Raw genomic sequence first — 26,700 nt, forward strand, 5'->3', positions numbered from 1 at the left:
CCCGTCCTTGAATGGATCTAGCTTTTTCTGAAGCCTGCGATAAGAGTGGCCTTCACATCCTCTGGCAAGGCCGACGTCCTGCCCTTTGGTTTGTTGAAAACCTGCTGCCTGTTAATTTCATCCGGGGCCCCTTGGTGGTTGTGTTCTGAGAAGGGGTAGATAACACGTCCCTATTTACATTCTCCACGCCCGTCCTGGCTTCAGAGACCTCTGGCCTATCCCCCTCAGTCTCCTCTTTTCTACGCTGAAAACTCCCAGTCGCTTTAATCTCTTCCTAGGGGACCCGTTCCAAACCCCTCCTCAGTTTTGTCGCCTTTTCTGAACCCTCTCCAAATGCCAATGGATCTTTGTTGAGATGAGGCCGCGTCTGCAGGATCCAAGCCGTGGGCGCCGCCTGGTTTTCTAAGCTCTTCCCTGGCTTCTTCTCTGTCCCTTTCTTGCTGAGTCCCAGCATGCGGGTAGCTGTGTTGGCTGCCGCGGCCCACGGAGGGGTGTTTGCCGAGAACTACCCGCAGCGGCTCCGATCTCGCTGGCGTGGTCCCAGCTGGGTGCGATCGCGGGGACGAGGTTTTCCCATGGGCGTGACTTGGGATTTATCCACCGTCCTGTGGCCTGGGACCCTGCTGTTGTGGGCCCTTTGGAAGCTCTTTGCAGTCTGCCTGGGACTTCCCGCTCTTGGGCAGTTTTGAATCATCTGCGGCTTTTGCCCCCTCCCTGTTTCCCCTGTCACCTGATCATTTACTAGGGGGTGCAGCTGGCCGGCCCCCCGCTGGGTGAAGCAGTGTTGAGGGGGTCCCCTGGCACCTGCAGGGGCTTTGTCTGGAAAGGGAGGGGCGGTGGATTGCGGCCGCAGACTCCCCGGGGCCCCAGCACCTGACGGCAGCCGGAATGACGCTGTTTGGGTTGGAGCCGGCTCGCTGCAGCGTTTGGCTGGCCCAGGGGCTTTTGTGCTTGGAAGGGAGCGGAGGCCGCGTGCCAGGAAGCAGGGCTCCCTCTCCCCTGCCGGCTGGGGGGAGGGCGGTGAGTGGGCAGGCGAGGGACAGAGGGGACTCGCCGGCCCCCGGATCCGGGGCGTCCCCCGGGGCAGAGTGGTGGGGCTCATATGTGGCTCAGTGCTCCCAGGCGGCTGAGGAATTGGCAGGGATTCCTCCTGCCCTGGCACCCTGCTGGGGCCGTGAGCCCCCTCGCCAGCCCCACGGCGGCTCCGGGCAGTCCCCAGTTTGCCATGGCCGGGCAGTGCCCGCCCTCAGCCTGTGGGCGACCGGAACCCCTCGTCCCCAGGCCTGGCTGCGCCCGGTGGGCAACCTCGGCAGATGCTGAGAGGTGCCACGGAGCAGGCCAGCTCGTGGCAGGGCCGGGGGCCTGGCTCCCCTCCGGTTTGGACCCCTCTCGGGTTGGGGTTGCCGGGCGGCATTGCTCCTGTCAGCAGGGCAGTCCTCTCCCCGGCCCTGGGGCGCTAGAGGTTGGGGAGGGGAGAGGCCCCGAGGGGCCCAGCCCACCCCCGGAGTCGGGCTGTGTGGATCCCCGGGCGGGGGGGGGGGGGGTTGTACTGCTGGACCGGCCCCTTCCCCCACTCCGTGGCCCTGGGCCCCCCGGCTGGCAGAGAGCCCCGAGCCCAGCCGGCCGGGGGCCCCTCCGCCTGGCGACCGGCGGCTGCTCCTGCCCTGCGGGAGCCGCTCCTTGCTGGCAGATTATTTTTAGGCCTTTCTGGAGCGTGCGGCCGTGGCTGGGGGCCGGGGGGCGGGCGGGGGAGGGAAGGAGGCGTTTTACAGCCAGAACGGTTCCCAGCTGGCAGCGGCTCCGGGCTTGGCTGCCAGCCGCTCCAGAGCCCTGGCGTTCGGCGCTGCCAGCGCCTCGGGTTACCTCTGGGAAGCGCGCGGCGCTGGGGCCGGGGGCGGGGGCGCCGGAGGGGGGCCCTGCCGGTGTGCGCCGCGAGCCTGCAGCAGGCAGGGGCAGGAGCGCGCTTGTGTCCAGCGGGGCCGTGGCGGTTCCCCGGGCCGCCATGGGGAGCAGCGGCCGTGGCGGGGGCAGCCGGCGGTGAAGGTAGGGTGGGGGGCGAGCGGGGAGGGGGGAGGGACTTTGCAGCCGGAGTCCGTTAGCGGCTGCTCCCGAGGCCGGGCCGCCCGGCAGCGCGCTGGGTCTGAGTGGGGCCGGGCCGCCCGGCAGCTTCACGTAACCAGGGCCGCCGGAACCGGGCTGGCGGGCAGCACTGGGTATGCCGGGGGGGACCAGAACCCACAGCTGGGGCGGTTCTGGGTTCAGCTAGAGGTGACCGGAACCGGGTCGGCCGGGGGGGTTCTGGGTTCAGCTAGAGGTGACCGGAACCGGGTCGGCCGGGGGGGGTTCTGAGTTCAGCTTGGGGAGACCGGAACCAGGTCGGCCGGGGGGGTTCTGGGTTCGGCTCGGGGTGACCGGAACCGGGTCGGCCGGGGTGGTTCTGGTTTTGGCTCGGGGTGACCGGAACCGGGTCGGCCGGGGTGGTTCTGGTTTCGGCTCGAGGAGACCGGAACCGGGTCGGCCGGGGTGGTTCTGGTTTCGGCTCGAGGAGACCGGAACCGGGTCGGCCGGGGTGGTTCTGGGTTCGGCTCAGGGTGACCGGAACCGGGTCGGCCGGGGTGGTTCTGGTTTCGGCTTGGGGAGACCGGAACCGGGTCGGCCGGGGGGGTTCTGGTTTCGGCTTGGGGAGACCGGAACCGGGTCGGCCGGGGGGGTTCTGGTTTCGGCTCAGGGTGACCGGAACCGGGTTGGCTGGGGGTGGTTCTGGGTTCGGCTCGGAGAGACCGGAACCGGGTTGGCCGGGGGTGGTTCTGGTTTCGGCTCAGGGTGACCGGAACCGGGTTGGCTGGGGGTGGTTCTGGGTTCGGCTCAGGGTGACCGGAACTGGGTCGGCCAGGGGGGTTCTAGGTTCGGCTCGGAGAGACCGGAACCGGGTCGGCCGGGGGGGTTTCTGGGTTCGGCTTGGGGAGACCGGAACCGGCTCGGCCGGGGGGGTTTCTGGGTTCGGCTCGGGGTGACCGGAACCGGGTCGGCCGGGGGTGATTGGGGTCTACCCAGCTGAGTCCACGGAGTGACTGCAGCCGTCTCCTTGGAGCGCATCGCTGTCCGAGTGGGCCCAGGGCCCTGCGTGCTCGGTTCCCGGCTGCCCGGCCCACGTGGGGTGAGGGGACGGGGCGCCGCAGGGTGGGGAGCAGCCGCGCTCTGCAGCTCCGTGTGTGTGGGGGGCAGCAGGGCCGGGGGTCCGGAGAGCGAGCGAGGGAGGCCCGGAGCGGGCGGCGCTGTGTAAACGCCAGCCGGGCCGCGCTCACGCCTGCGCTGTGGGGCTCTGTGCCGGAGCCGGGCTCCAGCGCTCTGCCTTCCCTCAGAGTCCAGCCAGCGCCTGCTCCGTGCCCGCCAGGAGCCCGGCCCGCCCCGGCTCGTTAGCTTTCCCCATCCCCGGGGCGCTCGTTAATCTGGCTGCGGTGACATTTGTCCCCTGCTCCCGTCTGTGGTCTTCTAATTCTGCCTGCCCCCCCGAGCCGGCCGGATTGGCCTCCTCCGTGCCGGCTGCGTCTCGCCTCGGGGGCCCGGCGGCGGAGTGCTGGGGCACGTGCTGCTCTCCCCGGGGCCAATCCGGAGTCACTCCGGTGTAGCGCTGTGGTGCCGTAGCTGATTTGGGAACCTGGCCCCGGTGGTGACCACGAACCTTGTCCCCTCCCGTGACCCAGCAGCGTGGGGGGCTGGCGTGAGCCGGCCACGCTTCAGCAGGGCCCATGGGGCAGGCGGCTTGCGGGAGCGTGGGGCCGACAGACCCTGAGGGGGCTCTGCCAGGCGCACCTGGCTGGGGGAGGAGCGGTGGGCACCCCGGGCTGGCTCGGTCACCGTGCGCTGCTGGTGCACGTCGGCAGGGCACGGTGCAACGTGCCATCCAGGCGGCCGGTCCTGCACTCGGGCACACCCTGCGGGCGGCCGACCTGGTCGCCGAGTGTCCCTCACCGGGATGGCGGCTGGCGCCTGCCCTCAGGACAGGACATACCCAGCTGGGCTTTCAAGTGGCAGCAGGCAGGGAAATTGCAGGCGCTTTCACGAGTGAGATGTGGGGGGATGGGGCCGGTCCGAGGGGCACTGGGGGGATGGGGCCGCTCCGAGGGGCACTGGGGGGATGGGGCCGCTCCGAGGGGCACTGGGGGGATGGGGCCGGTCCGAGGGGCACTGGGGGGATGGGGCCGGTCCGAGGGGCACTGGGGGGATGGGGCCGCTCCGAGGGGCACTGGGGGGATGGGGCCGCTCCGAGGGGCACTGGGAGGATGGGGCCGCTCCGAGGGGCACTGGGGGGATGGGGCCGCTCTGAGGGGCACTGGGGGGATGGGGCCGCTCCGAGGGGCACTGGGGGGATGGGGCCGCTCCGAGGGGCAGGGGATGGGGCCGCTCCGAGGGGCGCCGGGAGGATGGGGCCGCTCTGAGGGGCACTGGGGGGATGGGGCCGCTCCGAGGGGCACTGGGGGGATGGGGCCGCTCCGAGGGGCAGGGGATGGGGCCGCTCTGAGGGGCACTGGGGGGATGGGGCCGCTCCGAGGGGCACTGGGGGGATGGGGCCGCTCCGAGGGGCACTGGGGGGATGGGGCCGCTCCGAGGGGCGCCAGTGCCCCTGGCCTGGCCTATGGGACCTGCCCAGCCGTTGCCTTGGTCCCGTCTGGCCTTAGTCCAGTGTTTCTTAAACTTTTTAAGACGGAGGCGCACCAAACAATCCTTTTTTATTTTAACGAGGAACAGCAAGGCTTTTTTGTTGAGACGGGGAAAAAAAAAAGGTCGGGAGGGGAGGTGGCCTGCTCCTTTAAGAGTGGCCACTTTGAATTGTGTTGCTCTCCGCGGCACACCTCCGACTGCCTCGCGGCACATCGGCGTGCCAGGGAACACAGCTTAAGAAACTCTGCCCGAGTCCCCGGGGAGCAGGCAGGGAAGGGCTGGGTACCAGCAGGAGCCCCCAGGCCGGGGCAGGGCCGGGGTGTCTCTGGATTGAGTTGCCTCCGGTGGCTGGGGGAGCGTGAGCGCTGGGCCAGGCAGGGCAAAGGCAGCGCGGAGGCGGAAGAGTCTCCCCCCGCCTGCAGCCTTTTGGGGTTCGAAAGCCGTGGGCGCAAGGCATGCTGGGACGCCGGGCCACGGCTGGGGGTGGCCCCTCCTGTGTTCTCCCTGGGCCCCGCTGGGGGAACGCGGGTAGGGTGGGAGCCGGTCAGTCCGCGCGGAGCTCTGCAGCGGGGAGGGATATCCGACTTGGAGCGTCGACGGCCCGGGGAGCCGCAGGGGTCCGGCCCACCGCCCGCCCGCAGCCAGACCGTGCCGTACGCCCCCCCCCCGCCTCCGGTGCGGTGCCGGTCTGTGTCCTCGCATCTCAGACCGGGCTGGCTCTGGTCCCACGCGGCTCTCTGAGGGAGCACCCCCGCCCCTCTCGGTGTGCCCCTAGGGCCAGGCGACTGCCTCGTTGGCACTGGCAGGTCTCGTCCCCAGAGCCAGCAGGGCAGGCCCCCAGCCCGGCCAGGGGAAGGGTTTTGCAGCCGTGGGGCCGGGCAGGCCCCGGAGAGGGGCGCAGTGGCTCTAGCTTGCTCCCGTGGTGCTGTGGGGCCGTCTGAGCTACGTCCTGGGTCGTGGGGGGTGGGGCGGAGACTGGGGGAACCGCTCTGCCATAGAAGCAGCCACGGGGACTTTCCTGGCGTGGCCCAGACTGGGGAGGGAGGGGGACGCAGGCGCCCGGGTGCATTTCCGCCCCCCGGGGGCTGATGGCCCATTCAGGCTCGTTAGAGCGTGTGCGCCGTCGCCTGGCGTGTGGCACCACCTGGCTCCCCTGCCGTGGCACGGCAGGGCCAAGCACCCAGGCTGGCTGACGCTGCGTTTGCAGGCGGGCGGGCGGCCCGGGGGGGGCAAAGCTGCCAAGCCCCTTGGCTGCCGTGCCGTCCTTCGCTGGGTCTGCCCCCCCCCCCCCCGGGGAGCTGCGGGAGTGGGGAGCTTCGGAAGCCACTCGGCACGGCTGGCAGCGACCGTCCCCGAGTCTCTCCCCCCTCCCTGCCCGCATCTCCCTGGGGTTTGAAGCAGAGCATCAGAAAGCGCCACACCCCCCAGCACAGAGCCCTCCGCTCAGTGGAAAGTTGGCCCGAGCCGGGCCCCTGCCCCAGGAATCTCGCCCTCTCTTTGCCAGGCCGCTGCAGGGCACGGCACACAACACGTGTGTGTCTCGTTTCGTTGGCGCGGCAGGCGACCGAACAAGCACAAACCCTGAGGGGGTGGGTTACTGGCCGGGGGATGGGGCAGCGGGTGCCAACTGGCCGGCCAAAGGCAGGAGACGGGTCCGGCCCATCTTTCTGGGCGTTATGGGGCTCTGGCTGGTTCCGGACCCCCCAAGGCATCTGGGGTTTGAGGGTCCAGTCTTCAGTTTGGTAGGGAGGCAGGGAGGTAGCAGATGAGCCGCCGGGTAGAGTTCAGATGCTAGGTTCCAGTCTCCTGTCCTCGGGGCGTCCCGGGGGAGGGTACTGCCACGGCCTGCAGGGGGCGCTGCGTGGCACCGGGGCAGAAGCCAGGCCCCTGGACTCACGTAGGTTGGATGGCGACCGTGCCTGCCTTTGGCTGGTTCAGGGGCCCCCCCGGGATCAGCTGGGATCGGCAGCGAGTCCCCAACCCGCGCCAGCCAAACGCCTGAGTCAGGCCTCCCAGCAATCACGAGACGGGCTCGGAAAATCACCAGCGTTTTGTTCCTCCAGCAGCCCGCGGGGGGTCTGGGCTTCACGGGTTTCGGGCTCACACGTCCAAGCGGCTTTCGGCAGCCAGGAGGGCTGGACGCTTCCCGCTTTGCTGAGCGAGCCGAGAGTCCCTGGAATCCCATGACTCGGGGAGGTGGGGCCGTCGAAAGCAAACAGCATGTTAGGGATCGGTAAGAAAAGGAGAGAGACTCAGACAGACGATCGTATTGCCTCGGTACGAAACCACGGCACGCCCACATCTGGAATCCTGCAGACAGATGTGGTCGCCTCATCTCAAAACCGATATATCGGCAAGGGAAAAGGTTCAGAAAAGGGCAACAGAACTGAGGAGGGGTTTGGAACGGGTCCCATATGAAGAGAGAGAAAAAAGACGGGGACTTTTCAGCTTAGAAAAGAGGAGACTACAGGGGCATCTGAGAGGTCTATAAAACCATAGCTGGCGTGAAGAAGTGAACAAGGAAAAGTTATTTACTTATTCCCATAACCAGGGCTTGACAAATGGCGGCGAAACCTACTCGCCAGCCCCGCACTGCGCATGTGCACGCCACCAGCGACCGGCTGAAATCGACTCACCTGTGGCAAGTACATTCAGTGATTTGTCAAGCTCTGCCCATAACATAAGAACTAGGGGTCACCCAATGAAATGAACAGGCAGCAGGTTTAAAACAAACAAAAGGAAGTTTTTGTTCACGCAGCGCACAGTCAACCTGTGGAACTCCTCGCCGGAGGATGTGGTGAAGGCCAGGACTTTAACATGGTTCAAAAAAGAGCTGGATAGATTCCTGGAGGTTAGGTCCATCAGTGGCTATTAGCCAGGCTGGGTAGGAAGGGTGACCCTGGCCTCTGTCTGTGGGATTACGGGATGATTCCCGTGTTCTGTTCACTCCCTCGGGGCATCTGGCACTGGCCGCGGTCGGCCGACAGGACACTGGGCCGGATGGACCCAGTCTGGCTGTTCTGATGTTCTTATGTTCGTGTTAAGAAAACCAGCCGTGCTCCGAGGCTTGTGAGAAAAGGGGGCAGGGCCGGCGCTGGTGTGTGCTCAGCCGTGGCCCAGCGTGGCTCCCGCTGACACGAGCTCTCTGTGAGCGTGGCTAGCCGCTGCGGGGCCCACACGGGGAACTTGGGGCAAACCCCACTGGGCTTTGCTGTCCTGCCAGCTCCCGGCCATCTGGCCTCGGACACGCCAGCGCCTGGTGTTGCCCCTGCCAGCAGCCCGGAGCCTGTCCCTGCTGGGGTCCCGCCCCGCAGCTGGCTGGCTTTGGCAGGGAGCCGGGAGCGCCGGCGGCGGAAGTTGCTTGGCCCCGCTGCGTGGAGGCTGCTGGGATGGGAGGGGCAGCTGGCTAGGCCGTCACCCTGGCGCCAGGCGATGGAAGATGGGGACTCCCCTCGGCCGACCCTCCCAAGACACCGCACGCCACTGAGCCCGGCTTCCCACGCCCAGCGAGGCGAGCCAGCCCCGCCTGCAGCGGTGGGGGGAGCCCGGTCGGGGCCGAGGCACCGGGCAGCAGACACCGCCTGCTCTGTAATTAGCTGCCGAGGAACCCGGAGCGGGGAAAGAAAGTGTCCCATTGTTCCCCTGCGGCAGCCAGGCCGGGGACTCCCTGCGCAGAGCTAGGTCATCGCTGGAGCAAATCGAGAGGGGGGGCCTGCCTCCAGCCGGCTTCATCTCTCCAGCCCCGCCGGCCCTGGCTCTGCCGCCTTTGGGTGGCAGCGCACGGTCGCACGCACAATGGGACTTCACCGCGCCTGCCCCCAGGGACGTCCATCTGCCCATCCCCGTGGCATCCAGGCGCCTTCCACCTAAAGTGCGTAAGTGGATCCCTGGAGAGCCCCATGGGCTCCTGCTTTCTCCTCCTGGGGAGGGTGTCTGGCCGGACGGGCGCCTGCTCTCCGCTCGTAGCCACTCCAGCCTGGGGCGGCTGCCTGGGCACCTGTAGACAGAGTCGTGGTTTGTGCGGCTCGCCAGGTGACAGCAAAGCCCCGTTTGCGGCGTGGCAGCCGAGTATTGGCCCTTCGCAGCGTTAACAGGGCCCAGGCCCTCGGCTAGCTCTGGCCGTGTTGGATTGTGCCCGGCCCGAGCAAACGCGGGACCCCTCACAGCCCCTTGGCTCACACCCCAGCACCCACCTCTGGGGCCCCGGCTCGGTGGGCCGAGCTGTCGGGTTTAACCCGATTTCGGTAGCTCCGTGCTTGGCGCCCGGCGCCGGCTGGCGGGCCCCTTGTCGCTGGCCTGTTGCTGGCCGAGGTCTCAGGGCGGCTCCCGCTGGACTCAGGAGGGATGGAAAGTTCCGCCCCACGGCACCGGCACTGGGTTCTGTGCAGCTCTTCTTGCCTGAGGTCCCTGCTGAGCGGTCGTCGTTTGCCTTCGCGCGGGGCCGGGGTGCTCTGTGCAGCCGCTGGGAACAGCGGGTCTGTGTCCACCATCGGCACGGGGTCCAGGCTGCGCCCTTCACCATGCGCGCCCGCGCCTGGATGAGCTGCTGCGCTGGGTGTCCTGCGGCACGCAAAGCTGCCCGCGGCTATTAGCAGCCTCTGCTTTTTCTTGGGTCTGTGCTGGGGGGTTCGGGGAGCTCCCTGGGGGTTCGTGCGCTGCCTTTGCAGGGGGAGGGGGGGCGCGCCTGGCCGCCGGCTGCCACGATCCTCCTAGAGACGTGACGCCGCCTGTTTGTAACTTGCCGCAAGCCCTTCCCGCCGCGGCCTGACGCGCGTGGGGCGAGCGGTGCCCGCCAGCCTGCGACAGCCGCTCGCTCCGTTCAGCACGCTGCCCTGCCAGCCTGCGACAGCCGCTCGCTCCGTTCAGCACGCTGCCCTGCCAGCCTGCGCTCTGCTTCTCCGGCCTGGCTTTTCCCCGCGTCCAGAGCCGTTTTCCCTGCCCCCCGCCAGCGCAGACCCTGCTCGGGGGGACCTGGTCCTGCCCCTTACTTTGGTTCAGTAACGGGGCGGCGGTTCTGCTCTCCTCCCGCGCCCGGGGTGCTCCGAGCCCGTTTTGTCCCCGGGCACGCGGGAATTCGCCGCCTGTCAGAGGAATCTTTTTGGCAGCCCAGAGCACGGGAGCCCCCCGAGGGGGCAGTGGCGCGTCCCCGGGGCGGGAACCAGACACAACGTGGACACGGGCGCCCCCGTGCCTGGAGGCGCCCCCTACAGGCCGAAGGTTGCTAAACCCGCCCCGTTTCTCACCCTCGGGGCAGCGGGAACCCGGCGCAAAAGGCAGGTTCGGCGCCCGTCCCGATTGGAGCAGAGAGCGAGACAGACAGCGCTGGCCCCGCTTGCCCGGCGAGGGCTGAGCGCCGGGGGTGGGAAACCAAACCCACGATCCAACAACCAGCCGCAGCCGGTGTCCGGCCGAGCCCCCGGCCTTGCTGTGCTCCGGGGCAGGAGCAGCCCAGCCCAGCCCCACCGGCCAGAGGCTGGGACAGAGCCGGCTGCGAGTTTTCTCCTCCCCTTGGCAGAGCCTCGAGCGTCCTGCTGGGGTAAATCCGGTGGCTCTCGGGCCAGGCTTCCTGGGATAGCGAGCGCGGCCTCGCTGCGGGTACGTCGGCTGACCTAACCCCTCGGCAGGGGGCCGCTCACACCTCCCCGAAACCCGGCCATCCCGGTGCTGCCAGGAACCTGCCGATTCCCTCTCGCCCCGCTTGCTGTGATCGCCAACGCCCGGGGCATGGTCCAGCTGGTGGGGGCAGAGCGGGTGCCTCATCCGCTGCCAGCCAATCCGGGCCCGGCAGAGTGCCCACGTGAGCCCGGACGTGCGGCCGTCCTGCACCGCTGCGAGCCCAGAGGCAGAACGCGTCCGGCAGCGGACCGGCTGCCTCTGGGAGCGGTGAATTAATGGCATTAGCCGTCTGGCACGGCCCCGCGGCTGCCGATCCGGTGCCGCCGGTGTGTAGACATGTTGCGCCAGGTTTACACGGCATTAAGGAAATGTGACCCCCCCCCCCGAAATCCCTTAGGGTATGTCTACACTACCCCGCTAGTTCGAACTAGCGGGGTAATGTATGCATACCGCACTTGCTAATGAAGCCCGGGATTTGAATTTCCCGGGCTTCATTAGCATAAGCGGGGAGCCGCCATTTTTAAATCCCCGCTGCTTCGAACCCCGTGTAGCGCGGCTACACGGGGCTCGAACTAGGTAGTTCGGACTAGGGTGCCTATTCCGAACTGCCGGTACACCTCGTTTCACGAGGAGTACCGGTAGTTCGGAATAGGACCCTAGTCCGAACTACCTAGTTCGAGCCCCGTGTAGCCGCGCTACACGGGGTTCGAAGCAGCGGGGATTTAAAAATGGCGGCTCCCCGCTTATGCTAATGAAGCCCGGGAAATTCAAATCCCGGGCTTCATTAGCAAGTGCGGTATGCATACATTACCCCGCTAGTTCGAACTAGCGGGGTAGTGTAGACATACCCTTAGTAACTGTGAGCGTCGGCGCCACTGGCCCGCGGATTCCACGTGGGTCCACGCCCCAGTCCCGTGTGGGTGCGTGGGCCTGGCTCGCCAGCTGCCGTCCCCCCACCCCGCCCCCGGGTTGAGCCCAGGAATCTGTGCGAACAGCCAGCCCTTTGCAAGCAAGCTGCCTGTCGGTTTTCCATGTCTATTCCAGACGGCCCCGTGCCTAGCCCCGGGGGGGAGCGGGACGTTGCTGCCTGGCCCGGAGGTTTCCCGCCGCCCGCGTGGGAATGTTGCCAAGAGCGCGCCGTTTTCGGGGGGGGCCGCGGCGTGTGTGCCTGGGGGCCGCGTTCCAGCCTGACGCGGGGGCACAGCGGCAGGTCCGTCGCCCCCACACGCTTGGACCAGGCTGCCTGGGCGTGTCTGAGTCGGACGGGGTCGGGAAGGTCGCCGCTTCGCTCCCTGTTGGGCCGAGAGGCGGGGACGGAAACGTGGAGTCTGTGTCCTCGGCGTGGGGGGCTCCGGCGGCACCCTGCCCCACGGGAGAACTGCCTCATCGGGCCGGGGGGGGACACGAGCAAGGGACTCTGCTCCCAGCCCCACCCCTCCCTGCAGGGTGACTGGGCAGGTCACTGCCTGACACTGTGCCTCAGTTTCCCTTCCTCCCCTTTGACAGTCCAGCTGCCTAGCGGACAGGGATGCCGACTTGGCTCAGAGCCGGTGCCGCGGTGCGCCTGTTGTCACTGCCTGGGGATGTGTCGCTACACGACGCCCGTTCCGGGCGCTGCAGGCCTGCGGGAAGGCCCTGGTGCCGGCTGCTGCAGGACCACACAGAGCAGCCCTGCTCCCCTCCCGCCCCCGCTCACAGCGGAGCAGACGAGGCGGCTCCGACCGACAGACACCCCAGAGAGTCAGAAACCTCCCCTGTCAAACAAACCCGTCGCTCGCAGCTTTTTTTAATTTCCCCAACGCAGCCCCTCCCCCGCGCTGCCGGCTGCCGGGCCAGGACCGCGGCCCCGACTCGGGGAGGGGCCACGTCTTCCATCCCGCCCGTGGCCCCGGGCCCGTCCTGCCCGAGGGAGGGTTTGATCCTCCGACTGCTGGGACGTCGGGACAGGGAGGAGCCCACGTCTGTCTGGGAGCCTGCGCGTGAGAACAAACAGCCCCGATTTCAGAGGCGGCTCCGTGTGCAGCGCCCGGCGCCGCGGGTCCCACTCCGGGGCAGACCCCAGCCCCGGCATTTACACTCCCCTGGCCCCGAAATATCCCCGGCCCGCAAGGCAGCGGCTTGTGCGGAGCTGAACAGGAGGGGCCCTGGCGCAGGGATCCCGTTTTCTAGTGAGCGCCGGGCCCCGGCCAGAGATACGCCCGCGCTCAGCCAGCGACCGGCCCCCGGCGCATGCGTGAGTCATGGGCCCCGCGCCGCCTGCATTCTTCCCGGGCCGCTGTCGAAAAGCCAGCCCCGGCCGCCCGCCAAGTCCCAGAGAGAGACTTTAATTCATTGCAGCTTTTGTGCAGCCTCGGCCCTCCTGGCGACCAACCTTTGCCCTTGGCATACCCCGGCTGGCGGCAGGGAGATCCCCGCGGCCGGTGCAGGGTGCCCCGGGGGCCTCGTCTCCCTCCCCAAGCGGCTCCGAAAACAGCTCGGGGCTGCATGGCCGTGCGGCAAGAAGGGGGCCCGGCGGGCGGGGGCCAGGTCGGAGCTCACCGCCAAGCTGGCTACGGAGCCCGCGTCTCCTGACGCCAGGCCAGAGGGCCTGCCAGAGACGCCGCCTCCTTCCAAGCCGGCTCCATGCGCCCCGTGGGGGGAGAGGCAGCCAGCGGGAAGAGCGGGGTGTTCTCGCCGGGCTTGGCTGAACGCACGTGACCACATGTTCCTAACACACATGTTCCGTGTGCAGCGAGCACTGACTCACACGGCAGACGGGGGCCGGGCAAGACGCTTGAGCCGCCAATCGCGGCACGGCGCCTTGCGCCCCTCCCGCCCACGTGTCGAGGAGAGTCAGACACCCTCGCGGAGCCCCATGGCAGGGCCGAGCCCCTGGGAGTCGGACAAGGCCAAGCGGGCCGTGGCTGCGGGGCTGCTCCCCTTGGAGGTGCTGGCGGCGAGGGCCGGCCCGTGGGGTACCGGGACCCTGAACCTGGCCAGGATTAACCAGTGCGGGCTTGGGAAACCGACCTCGGCCGCTTAGCGCCCTGGCGGAGCCGCGTCCCCGGCGGGCTGCGAGAGGCTCCTTAATGCAGCTCGGGTTAACCTAGCCCGGGCGGCCTGAGGTATCAGAAGTGAGTAACCAGGCAGGAGGCTTTTACTGGCCGATTAACCAATGACGTGATTGGCTTGCACGTTACACACACGGCGCACAAACCTGCCAAGCGAAGCATCCCCCGGGCCGGGCAGCTCTGGCTCTGTGGCACGAGGAGGTGAAAGGGGAGTTCACGCCACGGTGTTCCCTTCCGGGGAATGTCGTTCACGGATTCGGCTCCGGAGCCTCTGCCGTCTGACCAGTGCCTGGCTCCGGAGCCCCGGCGGTCCGAGAGTCCCCCGGCTCCGGAGCCCCGACGGTCCGAGCGTCCCCCGGCTCCGGAGCCCCAGCGGTCCGAGCGTCCGCCGGCTCCGGAGCCCCGGCGGTCCGAGCGTCCGCCGGCTCCGGAGCCCCGGCGGTCCGAGCGTCCGCCGGCTCCGGAGCCCCGGCGGTCCGAGCGTCCGCCGGCTCCGGAGCCCCGGCGGTCCGAGCGTCCCCCGGCTCCGGAGCCCCGGCGGTCCAGCGTCCCCCGGCTCTGCTCTCCCTGGGCACGGGGACTGGTCCCTGCTCCCCCGGCGCTCACCCCTGGCTCTGCTCTCCCTGGGCACGGGGACTGGTCCCTGCTCCCCCGGCGCTCACCCCCGGCTCTGCTCTCCCTGGGCACGGGGACTGGTCCCTGCTCCCCTTGGCGCTCACCCCCGGCTCTGCTCTCCCAGGGCACGGGGACTGGTCCCTGCTCCCTCGGCGCTCACCCCCGGCTCTGCTCTCCCAGGGCACGGGGACTGGTCCCTGCTCCCTCGGCGCTCACCCCCGGCTCTGCTCTCCCAGGGCACGGGGACTGGTCCCTGCTCCCTTGGCGCTCACCCCGGCTCTGCTCTCCCAGGGCACGGGGACTGGTCCCTGCTCCCTCGGCGCTCACCCCCGGCTCTGCTCTCCCAGGGCACGGGACTGGTCCCTGCTCCCTTGGCGCTCACCCCCGGCTCTGCTCTCCCAGGGCACGGGGACTGGTCCCCTGCTCCCTCGGCGCTCACCCCCGGCTCTGCTCTCCCAGGGCACGGGGACTGGTCCCTGCTCCCCCGGCGCTCACCCCCGGCTCTGCTCTCCCAGGGCACGGGGACTGGTCCCTGCTCCCTCGGCGCTCACCCCCGGCTCTGCTCTCCCAGGGCACGGGGACTGGTCCCTGCTCCCTTGGCGCTCACCCCCGGCTCTGCTCTCCCAGGGCATGGGGGCTGGTCCCCTGCCTCCCTCGGCGCTCACCCCCCGGCTCTGCTCTCCCAGGGCACGGGGACTGGTCCCTGCTCCCTCGGCGCTCACCCCCGGCTCCCCTGCTCGTCCTGCTCCCCTCGCCCTGCGCTGCAGCCGGGGGGCAGGGTCGGGGCTTGCAAGCCCCCCAGGCCTAGAACTGCTCCTGTCACTGGAGCACTGGGTGGGCAGGGCCCGGCCCCCCACCCGGCTCCCCACCTTCTGCAGGGCAAGCCCCCAGCCCCGCTCCCCCGTGGGTGCACCCAGCAGGCGGAGTGGGGCAAGCAGCAGTTAGGGGGCAGAGCGGGGGGCTGTGGGGTGCACAGTTCTATGGGGCCCCTTGTCAGAGCATCTCTCCCTCCCCTGCCCCCAGGGCGGCCCCATCGCTCCCAGCCCCTTCGTCGCCTGCCCGGCCAAAGTGGGGTCCCCCCTGCCTGACCCATCCTGGCTACACCACTAGGCCCTGGGCCAGGCTCGGCCGCCCCCTGCCACGGGCGCAAGGGCCCCCTGAGCTGGCAGCCAGCCGCCTGGCTCAGCCGCTCGGCCAGTCTGGGACTTGGGGGCTGGGCTAGACAGGGGTGTGTGCAGGGCCATGTGTGAGCCTTGTCTTTGTGCTGAAGGGGTGTGTGTACACAGGGCTCTGGGTGTGTCTACATAAGGCGTGTGTGTGTGTGCATTTGTACACAGGATTCTGTGTGTGTGTGTGTGTGTGTGTGCATACGTACGTACCTGCACAGGGCTCTGGGGTGTGTGTGTACATACATGCACAGGGCTCTGGGGGCGTGGGGGTGTGTGTACATACATGCACAGGGCTCTGGGGGGGTGGGGGGCGTGTACATACATGCACAGGGCTCTGGAGGGGTGGGGGCGTGTACATACATGCACAGAGCTCTGGAGGGGTGGGGGGGGGGGGACACACACAGAGCCTGGAGGGGTGGGGGCGTGTACATACATGCACAGAGCTCTGGAGGGGTGGGGGGCGTGTACATACATGCACAGGGCTCTGGGGGGTGGGGGCGTGTACATACATGCACAGGGCTCTGGGGGTGGGGGGTGTGTACATACATGCACAGGGCTCTGGGGGGTGGGGGGGCGTGTACATACATGCACAGGGCTCTGGGGGGTGGGGCGTGTACATACATGCACAGGGCTCTGGGTGTCCGTGCATCTGGGCCTATTTGCCTGCAGCCCTCGGTTCCTTCCCACCGGAGGGATCCGAGCCCCGGGGTACTGCTCAGCGGGCCCCGTTTGCTGCAGGGAGGGGGCTCGGGGAAGCCCCGTCCTGCCCGGTGGCTGTGGAGCCGGCGCTGGCGGGCGAAGGTCTGGGCTGCAGGGGCTGGGCAAGGGGATCCTGTGCCCAGAGTGACGGGGTATTTTCTCCCGATGTGCCCCCCACCCCTGGCCACAGCAGGGTGATGGTGCTTCTGGCTGCAGCCCTGGTGTCGGCCGCTGCCTGGGAAGGCTGGAGAGAGGAAGGTGGGCGAGAGGGAGCAGAGGGGAGCGGGAGGAAAGGAAGGGGGAGGGGCCGGGGGAAGCGGGAGGGGAGGGAGTGGGAGACAGGTGGGCGGGAAGAAAGGGAGTGGGAGCAAGGGAGCAGAAGGGTGGGGAGGAAGGGGAGAAGGAGCGGGGGGCGGGGAGCAGAGGGGAGCAGGAGGGAAGGGGAGAAAGGAGGAAGAGGGAGGTGAGTGGGAGGGAGGGGAGGGGGAGCAGGAAGGAGCGGGAGGGGCGGGGGGGGGAGCAGGAAAAGAGGAAGGGGAGGGGGAGCGGAGGGGAGTGGGATGAAGGGGAGGGGGAACAGAGGGGAGCGGGAGGAAGGGAGGGAGCGGACGAAGGGGGAGCAGAGGGGCACGGAATGGGAGGGGGAGCGGAGGGGCACGGGAGGAAGGGGAGGGGGAGCGGAGGGGAGCGGGAGGAAGGGGAGAGGGAGCGGAGGGGAGCGTGAGGAAGGGGGAGCTGAGGAGAGGGGAAGGGGGAGCGGAGGGGCGCGGGAGAGGGGGAGGAGGAGCGGGACAGAAGGGAGCGGGAGCGGAGGGGAGCGCGAGGAAGGGGGGAGCGGAGGGGAGGGGAAGGGGGAGTGGAGGGGCGCAGAAGAGGGAAGGGGGGACGGAGGGGCGGGAGGAAGGGGGAGGGGAGGGAGTGGGAGACAGGTGGGTGGGAAGAAAGGGAGTGGGAGCAAGGGAGCAGAAGGGCGGGGAGGAAGGGAGAAAGAGCGGGGGGCGGGGAGCAGAGGGGAGCGGGAGGGAAGGGGAGAAAGGAAGAGGGAGGTGAGTGGGGAGGGAGGGGTGGCAGGAAGGGGAGGGGGAGCGGGAGAGAGTAGGAGGGAGGGGGAGGGGAGCAGGAAAGAGGAGGGGGAGGGAGGTGAACGGGAGGGAGTGGGAGGAAGGGGGAGCGGGGGAGGAGCGGAGGGGCGCGAGAGGAAGGGGGGAGCGGGGGAGGAGGAGCGGAGGGGAGCGGAGGGGGAGCGGGAGGAGGAGCGGGAGGGGCGCGAGAGGAAGGGGAGGGGAGGGAGAGCGGAGGGGCGGGAGGAAGGGGGAGGGAGAGAGGAGGGGAGCGGGAGGAAGGGGGAGCGGAGGGGAGGGAGAGCGGCTGAGAGCGGGGAGGAAGGGGGGGAGGGAGAGGGAGGGGAGCGGGAGGAAGGGGAGGAGGGATGGGGAGGGGGAGCGGAGGGGAGCGGGGGAGGGGAGAGCGGAGGGGAGGGAGAGCGGGAGCGGGGGAGCGTGGGAGGAAGGGGGGAGGGGGAGCGGGAAGAAGGGGAGGAGGGAGGGGGAGGGGGAGCGAGGGGAGGGGAGGGGGGGAGCGGAGGGGAGGGAGAGCGGGAGCGGAGGGGCGTGGCAGAGGGGGAGGGGAAGGGGAGCAGAGGGGAGCAGGAGGGAAGGAGAAAGGAGGAAGAGGGAGGAGTGGGAGGGAGGGGCGGGGGAAGGGGAGGGGGAGCGGGAGAGAGAGAGGGAGGGGGAGGGAGCAGGAAAAAGAGGAGGGGGAGGGAGGTGAACGGGGAGGGAGGGGGGAAGGGGGAGCGGGGGAGGAGGAGCGGGGAGCGGAGGAGGGGAGCGGAGGGGCGCGAGAGGAAGGAGGGAGCGGGGGAGGAGGGGAGCGGGAGGAAGGGGGGAGCGGAGGGGAGGGAGAGCGGGAGCGGAGGAGCGGGGAGGAAGGGGGAGGGAGAGCGGAGGGGAGCGGGAGGAAGGGGAGGAGGGATGGGGAGGGGGAGCGGGAGGGGGAGGCGGGAGGGAGGGGAGAGCGGAGGGGAGGGAGAGCGGGAGCGGAGGAGCGTGGGAGGAAGGGGGGAGGGGGAGCGGGAAGAAGGGGAGGAGGGAGGGGGAGGGGGAGGGAGCGAGGAGGAAGGGGGGAGGAGGGAGCGGAGGGGAGCGGGAGGAAGGGGGGGGGGGGAGTGGAGGGGGAGCGGAGGGGGCGGGGAGAGGGGGAGGGAGAGCGGAGGGGCTCGTAAGGAAGGAGGGGGAGGGGGAGGGAGGGGCACGGGAGGAAGAAGAGGGGGAGGGGGAGCGGGAGGAAGGGGGAGGGAGGGAGAGCGGAGGGGCGCAGGGGGAGGGGGAGTGGAGGGGAGCGGGAGGAAGGGGGAGCGGAGGGGGGGGGAGGTGGAGCAGAGGGGCGCGGGAGAGGGGGGTGGGGGAGCGGAGGGGAGCGGGAGGAAGGGGAAGCGGAGGGGAGCGGGAGGAAGGGGGGAGCGGAGGGGCGCGGGGGAGGGGGAGCGGAGGGGGAGAGGGAGGAAGGGGGAAGCGGAGGGGAGGAGGAGGGGGAGCGGAGATTGGCGCCGGGGCAGGGGGAGCGGAGGGAAGGGGGGAGAGGAGGAGGGGGAGCGGAGGGGAGCGGGAGGAAGGGGGAGAGGGGAGGGGGAGGGGGAGGTGGAGCAGAGGGGCGCGGGAGAGGGGGGAGCGGAGGGGAGCGGGAGGAAGGGGGGTGGAGGGGCGCGGGGGAGGGGGGAGCGGAGGGGAGCGGGAGGAAGGGGGAAGCGGAGGGGAGGAGAAGGGGGAGCGGAGGGGCGTGGGAGGAAGGGGGGAGGGGGAGCGGAGGGGCGCGGGAGGGAGGGGGAGGGGGAGCGGAGGGGAGCGGGAGGAAGGGGGAGTGGAGGGGAGGGGGAGTGGGGAGGGGCGCGGGAGGAAGAGGAGGGGGAGGGGGAGCGGGAGGAAGGGGGAGTGGGGGGAGAGCGGAGGGGCGCAGGAGGAGGGGGGAGGGGGAGCGGAGGGGAGGGGAAGGAGGAGCAGAGGGGCGCGGGAGAGGGGGGTGGGGGAGCGGAGGGAGCGGGAGGAAGGGGGGCGGAGGGGAGCGGGAGGAAGGGGGAGCGGAGGGAGGGAGGTGGAGCATAGGGGTGCGGGAGAGGGGGTGGGGGAGCGGAGGGGAGCGGGAGGAAGGGGGAGCAGAGGGGAACAGAGGAAGGGGGAGCGGAGAGGAAGGGGGGAGCAGAGGGGAGCGGGAGGAAGGGGGGGAGTGGAGGGGCGCGGGGGAGGGGGAGCGGAGGGGAGCGGGAGGAAGGGGGAAGCGGAGGGGAGGACGAGGGGGAGCGCAGGGGAGAGGGAGGGAGGAAGGGGAGGGGGAGGGGGAGCGGAGGGGAGCGGGAGGAGGGGGAGGGGGAGCATAGGGGAGAGGGAGGGAGGAAGGGGAGGGGGAAGGGGGAGCGGGGGGAGGGGGAGAGGGAGCGCAGGGGAGAGGGAGGGAGGAAGGGGGGGGGAGGGGGAGCGGGAGGGGGAGCGGGAGGAGGGGGAGGGGGAGCATAGGAGGGAGGGAAGGGGGAGGGGGAAGGGGGAGCGGGGGGAGGGGGAGAGGGAGCGCAGGGGAGAGGGAGGGAGGAAGGGGAGGGGGGAGGGGGAGCGGAGGGGAGCGGGGGGAGGGGGGAGCATGGGGAGAGGGAGGGAGGAAGGGGAGGGGAAGGGGAGCAGAGGGGAGAGGGGGAGGGGGAGCATAGGGGAGAGGGAGGGAGGAAGGGAGGGGGGAGGGGGAGCGGAGGGGAGCGGGGGGAGGGGGAGCATAGGGGAGAGGGAGGGAGGAAGGGGAGGGGGAGGGGGGAGTGGAGGGGAGCGGGAGGAGGGGGAGAGGGGAGCATAGGGGAGAGGGAGGGAGGAAGGGGAGGGGGAAGGGGGATGGGGGGAGGGGGAGAGGGAGCGCAGGGGAGAGGGAGGGAGGAAGGGGAGGGGGAGGGGGAGCGGAGGGGAGCGGAGGGGGGGAGGGGGAGCATAGGGGAGAGGGAGGGAGGAAGGGGAGGGGGAAGGGGGAGCGGGGGGAGGGGGAGAGGGAGCGCAGGGGAGAGGGAGGGAGGAAGGGGAGGGGGGAGGGGGAGCGGAGGGAGCGGGGGGAGGGGGAGCATAGGGGAGAGGGAGGGAGGAAGGGGAGGGGGAAGGGGGGAGCGGAGGGGAGCGGGAGGAGGGGAGGGGGAGCATAGGGGAGAGGGAGGGAGGAAGGGGAGGGGGGAGGGGGAGCGGGGGGAGCGGGGGGAGGGGGAGCATAGGGGAGCGGAGGGAGGAAGGGGAGGGGGAGGGGATGGAGGGGAGCGGGGAGGAGGGGAGGGGGAGCAGGGGGGAGAGGGAGGGAGGAAGGGGAGGGGGAAGGGGAGCGGGGGGAGGGGGAGGGGGGCGCAGGGGGGAGGAAGGCGTCACTCGGTGTCTCCTAGCAGCCCTGCACCCCTAGAAGAGCCCAGCTTGGCCCCTCCCTGTCCCCCGTGTGGGGGGTTCAGTAGGACCCTTCCCATTTACTCCTAGGGAAACTGAGGCATGCTCCCGGGCCAGGTCTGTGCTCTGCAGACAAGCTGCCCCTTAGCTCTTGCCTGAGCCTCCCGGCCCTGAGCCATGGGGGGCGGGGAAGCCTGGTCTCCGCCCCTCCCCCCATCTCTGGGGATTGGCCCCTTGGTGTGGAGCAACCCCCATCTGGCTCCTGCCAGGGCTGCAGCTGCCCCGGGGCCGGGGGGGGGCGGAGGGACCCTGGCTGCCTTGGGGGCTCCCCCTGCCCAGCACAGGCCTGGGGTCCCTCCTGGGAGTCGCCGGGTCAGTCTCAGCCTGTCCCCCGCGCCCCCCACGGCCCCGCCCAGCCCCCGCGCCCCCCACGGCCCGGCCGCCCCCGCGCCCCCCACGGCCCGGCCGCCCCACTCACGCGCCTGCTCTGCCCCTTGCAGGTGTGCAGTACGGCCAGGTGGGAGCGGACCTCGTCCTGTCGTGTGCCGGCGCCCCCGGGCGGTACGTCCCCAGGGTGCCCTGCCGGGCCCTCCCCCCCTCCCACCTCCCCGGCCCTGCCCCCTGCCTGCCGGGGTCCCCCCTCCCGCCCCACCTCCCCGGCCCTGCCCCCTGCCTGCCGGGGTCCCTGCCTCCCGCCCCACCTCCCCGGCCCTGCCCCCTGCCTGCCGGGGTCCCTGCCTCCCGCCCCACCTCCCCGGCCCTGCCCCCTGCCTGCTGGGCCCCTCACTCCCTCCCTCCCGCCCCACCTCCCCGGCCCTGCCCCCTGCCTGCTGGGCCCCTCACTCCCTCCCTCCCGCCCCACCTCCCCGGCCCTGCCCCCTGCCTGCTGGGCCCCTCACTCCCTCCCTCCCGCCCCACCTCCCCGGCCCTGCCCCCTGCCTGCTGGGCCCCTCACTCCCTCCCTCCCGCCCCACCTCCCGGCCCTGCCCCCTGCCTGCCGGGGTCCCTCCCCCCCCCACCTCCCCGGCCCTGCCCCCTGCCTGCTGGGCCCCTCACTCCCTCCCTCCCGCCCCACCTCCCCGGCCCTGCCCCCTGCCTGCTGGGCCCCTCCCTCCCTCCCGCCCCACCTCCCCGGCCCTGCCCCCTGCCTGCTGGGCCCCTCACTCCCTCCCGCCCCACCTCCCCGGCCCTGCCCCCTGCCTGCTGGGCCCCTCACTCCCTCCCCCCCTCCCACCTCCCCGGCCCTGCCCCCTGCCTGCTGGGCCCCTCACTCCCTCCCCCCCTCCCACCTCCCCGGCCCTGCCCCCTGCCTGCCGGGCCCCTCACTCCCTCCCTCCCGCCCCACCTCCCCTGCCCTGCCCCTGCCTGCCGGGCCCCTCACTCCCTCCCCCCCTCCCACCTCCCCTGCCCTGCCCCCTGCCTGCCGGGCCCCTCACTCCCTCCCTCCCGCCCCACCTCCCCTGCCCTGCCCCCTGCCTGCCCGGCCCCTCACTCCCTCCCTCCCGCCCCACCTCCCCTGCCCCTGCCCCTGCCTGCCGGGCCCCTCACTCCCTCCCTCCCGCCCCACCTGCCCGGCCCTGTCCCCTGCCTGCTGGGGCCCTTCACTCCCGCCCCACAGCCCCTGTCAACCCAGCCCTGGGTCCCCCCATCTTTGCCGGTGCCCCTCACTCCTGCCTGCAGCCCTGCGCCCCCCCCCAGCCCTTTCCCCCAGCCCTGCCGGTGCCCCTCGCTCCCGCCCCACAGCCCAGCCCAGCCCTGCCCCTCACCCCCCAGCTCCCGCTCCCGCCCCACACTCCAGCCGTGCGGGCGCCAAGGTGCCCGGTGGCCAGGCCCTGCCCCGCTAAGCGACGCCCGGCCTGTGTCCGCAGCGCGGGGGTGCAGTGGCGCCGGGACGGGGCAGCCGGGCTCCCGGAGGGCTGCCTGCTGCGGGAGGGCGACTTGCTGCTGCCACGGGCCGAGCTCGCCATGGGAGGAGCCTACAGCTGCCACGACGGGACCGGGCAGCTGCTCCGCGCCGTCTCCCTCCGGCTGGGCTGTAAGTCGGCTCCGGCGGGGCCCCTGGGGCGGGCGCTGGGCTGGTCCAGCTCGGCACTGGCTCTCAGCCCCGAGGGGGGAGCCCCCCGGCCCCCCGCCTGGCGCTGGTACCTGGCCCGGTGCCCTGCGGCACAGCCCCCCGGCCCCCCGCCTGGCGCTGGTACCTGGCCCGGTGCCCTGCGGCACAGCCCCCCGGCCCCCCGCCTGGCGCTGGTACCTGGCCCGGTGCCCTGCGGCACAGCCCCCCGGCCCCCCGCCTGGCGCTGGTACCTGGCCCGGTGCCCTGCGGCACAGCCCCCCGGCCCCCCGCCTGGCGCTGGTACCTGGCCCGGTGCCCTGCGGCACAGCCCCCCGGCCCCCCGCCTGGCGCTGGTACCTGGCCCGGTGCCCTGCGGCACAGCCCCCCGGCCCCCCGCCTGGCGCTGGTACCTGGCCCGGTGCCCTGCGGCACAGCCCCCCGGCCCCCCGCCTGGCGCTGGTACCTGGCCCGGTGCCCTGCGGCACAGCCCCCCGGCCCCCCGCCTGGCGCTGGTACCTGGCCCGGTGCCCTGCGGCACAGCCCCCCGGCCCCCCGCCTGGCGCTGGTACCTGGCCCGGTGCCCTGCGGCACAGCCCCCCGGCCCCCCGCCAGGCGCTGGTACCTGGCCCGGTGCCCTGCGGCACAGCCCCCCGGCCCCCCCGCCTGGCGCTGGTACCTGGCCCGGTGCCCTGCGGCACAGCCCCCCGGCCCCCCGCCTGGCGCTGGTACCTGGCCCGGTGCCCTGCGGCACAGCCCCCCGGCCCCCCGCCTGGCGCTGGTACCTGGCCCGGTGCCCTGCGGCACAGCCCCCCGGCCCCCCGCCAGGCGCTGGTACCTGGCCCGGTGCCCTGCGGCACAGCCCCCCGGCCCCCCGCCTGGCGCTGGTACCTGGCCCGGTGCCCTGCGGCACAGCCCCCCGGCCCCCCGCCTGGCGCTGGTACCTGGCCCGGTGCCCTGCGGCACAGCCCCCCGGCCCCCCGCCTGGCGCTGGTACCTGGCCCGGTGCCCTGCGGCACAGCCCCCCGGCCCCCCGCCTGGCGCTGGTACCTGGCCCGGTGCCGCGGCACAGCCCCCCGGCCCCCCGCCTGGCGCTGGTACCTGGCCCGGTGCCGCGGCACAGCCCCCCGGCCCCCCGCCTGGCGCTGGTACCTGGCCCGGTGCCCTGCGGCACAGCCCCCCGGCCCCCCGCCAGGCGCTGGTACCTGGCCCGGTGCCGTGGCACAGCCCCCCCGGCTCCTCACCGCACCAGGCCTTGGGGCGGGGGCTCCGGTTTGCCGGGGGCCCCTGGAGTGGCCCCTGAATGATTCCTCCCCCTCGGCGCCAGACTCGCCTGGGATCCCGTCCGTCACCTGCCGAGCGTCAGACTACGAGAACTTCTCCTGCTCCTGGGCGCCCAGCGTGGAGACGTTCCTCCCCACCCGCTACATCACCACCTACCGGTAGGGCTGGGCCATGGGGGTGTGTGTGTGTGTGTGTGTGTGTGAGAAATCTGCAGGGTGTGGTTTGGAAGGGTGTTGTGTGTGTGTGTGGGGGGGGGTGAGAAATCTGTACAGTGCAGTTTGAAAGGGGGTGTGTGTGTGAGAAATCTGCAGGATGCGGTTTGGAAGGTGTGTGTGTGTGTGTGTGTGTGCGCGCAGTTTGGAAGGGGTGTGTGTGTGGGGGTGGTGTGGTTTGGAAGGGTGGTGGGTGGGGGTGTGTGTGTGTGTGTGTGTGTGCGCGCGGTTTGGAAGGGGTGTGTGTGTCGGGGGCTGTGGTTTGGAAGGGTGGTGTGTGTGTGTGTGTGTGTGTGTGTGCGCGCGGTTTGGAAGGGGTGTGTGTGGGGGGGGTTTGGAAGGGTGGTGTGTGTGTGTGTGCGCGGTTTGGAAGGGGTGTGTGTGGGGGGGGGTGGTTTGGAAGGGTGGTGTGTGTGTGTGTGTGTGTGTGTGCGCGGTTTGGAAGGGGTGTGTGTGGGGGGGTGGTTTGGAAGGGTGGTGTGTGTGTGTGTGTGTGCGCGCGCGGTTTGGAAGGGGTGTGTGTGGGGGGGGTGGTTTGGAAGGGTGGTGTGTGTGTGTGTGTGTGTGTGTGTGCGCGCGCGGTTTGGAAGGGGTGTGTGTGGGGGGGGTTTGGAAGGGTGGTGTGTGTGTGTGTGTGTGTGCGCGGTTTGGAAGGGGTGTGTGTGTGGGGGGGTGGTTTGGAAGGGTGGTGTGTGTGTGTGTGTGTGTGTGTGTGCGCGCGCGGTTTGGAAGGGCTGTGTGTGTGGGGGGGGTGGTTTGGAAGGGTGGTGTGTGTGTGTGTGTGTGTGTGTGTGTGTGTGTGCGCGCGGTTTGGAAGGGGTGTGTGTGTGGGGGGGTGGTTTGGAAGGGTGGTGTGTGTGTGTGTGTGTGTGTGTGTGTGTGCGCGCGGTTTGGAAGGGGTGTGTGTGGGGGGGGTTTGGAAGGGTGGTGTGTGTGTGTGTGCGCGGTTTGGAAGGGGTGTGTGTGGGGGGGGTGGTTTGGAAGGGTGGTGTGTGTGTGTGTGTGTGTGTGTGCGCGGTTTGGAAGGGGTGTGTGTGGGGGGGTGGTTTGGAAGGGTGGTGTGTGTGTGTGTGTGTGCGCGCGCGGTTTGGAAGGGGTGTGTGTGGGGGGGGTGGTTTGGAAGGGTGGTGTGTGTGTGTGTGTGTGTGTGTGTGCGCGCGCGGTTTGGAAGGGGTGTGTGTGGGGGGGGGGGTTTGGAAGGGTGGTGTGTGTGTGTGTGTGTGTGTGCGCGGTTTGGAAGGGGTGTGTGTGGGGGGGGGGTGGTTTGGAAGGGTGGTGTGTGTGTGTGTGTGTGTGTGCGCGCGCGGTTTGGAAGGGCTGTGTGTGTGGGGGGGGTGGTTTGGAAGGGTGGTGTGTGTGTGTGTGTGTGTGTGTGTGTGTGTGTGCGCGGTTTGGAAGGGGTGTGTGTGTGGGGGGGTGGTTTGGAAGGGTGGTGTGTGTGTGTGTGTGTGTGTGCGCGCGCGGTTTGGAAGGGGTGTGTGTGTGGGGGGGGTTTGGAAGGGTGGTGTGTGTGTGTGTGCGCGGTTTGGAAGGGGGGTGTGTGTGTGTGCGCGGTTTGGAAGGGTGTGTGTGTGTGTGTGTGTGTGTGTGTGTGTGTGTGTGTGTGCGCGGTTTGGAAGGGGTGTGTGTGTGTGGGGGTGGTTTGGAAGGGTGGTGTGTGTGTGTGTGTGCGCGCGGTTTGGAAGGGGTGTGTGTGTGGGGGGGGTTTGGAAGGGTGGTGTGTGTGTGTGTGTGTGTGTGTGTGTGTGCGCGGTTTGGAAGGGGTGTGTGTGTGGGGGGGGTTTGGAAGGGTGGTGTGTGTGTGTGTGCGCGGTTTGGAAGGGGTGTGTGTGTGGGGGGGGGTTTGGAAGGGTGGTGTGTGTGTGTGTGCGCGGTTTGGAAGGGGTGTGTGTGGGGGGGGTGGTTTGGAAGGGTGGTGTGTGTGTGTGTGTGTGTGTGTGTGTGCGCGCGGTTTGGAAGGGGTGTGTGTGAGAAATCTGCGGGTCCGCGCCATGAGCCAGGCCGGCGGTTCTGGGCCCCTGGGCGTGTGGCCCCTCCGGGCGGGTCCGCGCCGTGAGCCGGGATGACTGTCCCCGGCTCGAGGAGACCTGCCCGCACCCTGGCACGGGGCCGCAGCGCCTCCGAGGGGCACGTCCCTGGGGCACTTTGCCCCCCTGGCACCCTGCCTGGGCCCGGTTCTTAGTGCCTGGCCCGGGCGGCGCTGGCGGGGCTACGTCTCCTAGGCCGGGGGGCTCTGTGTGGGGGCTCCTACCGAGCCCCCGGTGCCCCCCCACTCCTGCGCCTGCCCAGGTCCCGCCCGGCGGCTGCGCTGGCACCTCTGCCCCCCTCACTCCTTTCTCTCTGCCAACAGGAAGAAGTTGCTGCTGGGCGCTGAGAAGCAGAGGTAGGAGCCGGGAGGGCTGGCACGGCGCCAGGCTGCGCTGCGTCCGGGTGCCCCAGGGCCCGGGCTGGGGGGCGTGGGACTAGCCGGCTCGTCCGCAGGGAGCGCGGTGCCCCAGGCCGGGGGACAGCGCTGGGGGCGAACGGGGCTGCAGTGTCCAGTCCCTGCCTTCCGCCGCTGCCTGGCTGGGGGTGCCAGCGCCCGGTGCCAGCCGCTCGCCAGGGCACGTGCGGGCCCCGGACCTTGTGCAGATGAAGGCGCCGGGTGTCAGTGCCTGGGCACGTGGCCGGGCGTGCGATTTGCACGTGTGCCCCACACCCTGGCCTGCCTGCACACGCCAGCCCCGGGTGTGCCCGTGTGGCTGCCAGCCGGCTTGGCGATCGCACGGCGCGCGAGGCCTGTGTGTGGCGGGGCCTGCCGGGCCGGGGGCTACCTGGCCAGCCCAAGCCGGGCATGCCCATAGGCCTGGCTGGCACGTGGCTTTGGTGCAAGGCCCACTCCCGGGGGGGTTGGACAGCACCCCCAGTGCTCCGGCCGGGGGACCCCGAGTCAGGGAGCTGTGCCCT

The 26,700-nt window shown here is 70.6% G+C and overlaps 1 protein-coding gene across 5 annotated transcripts in view; it reads left to right on the top strand.

Moving 5' to 3' along the window:
- Positions 1 to 26,700, top strand: part of IL11RA (interleukin 11 receptor subunit alpha) — a 47,335-nt gene that overhangs the window by 14,519 nt on the left and 6,116 nt on the right. For 3 of the 5 annotated variants that reach the window (XM_089779480.1, XM_089779483.1, XM_089779484.1), the window contains exons 2-5: positions 20,709 to 20,769; positions 22,077 to 22,243; positions 23,586 to 23,700; positions 26,105 to 26,137. In XM_089779480.1, coding sequence (XP_089635606.1) covers positions 20,709 to 20,769; positions 22,077 to 22,243; positions 23,586 to 23,700; positions 26,105 to 26,137 — 376 coding nt within the window. Of the gene's footprint in view, positions 1 to 15,975; positions 16,070 to 20,708; positions 20,770 to 22,076; positions 22,244 to 23,585; positions 23,701 to 26,104; positions 26,138 to 26,700 lie in introns of those variants that run through there. The other 2 variants (XM_089779481.1, XM_089779482.1) reach the window with 2 other exon arrangements.

The sequence above is a fragment of the Pelodiscus sinensis genome, chromosome 6 (assembly GCF_052426305.1).
Source record: "Pelodiscus sinensis isolate ZL-2025 chromosome 6, ASM5242630v1, whole genome shotgun sequence".
NCBI classification, from domain to species: Eukaryota; Metazoa; Chordata; order Testudines; family Trionychidae; genus Pelodiscus; species Pelodiscus sinensis.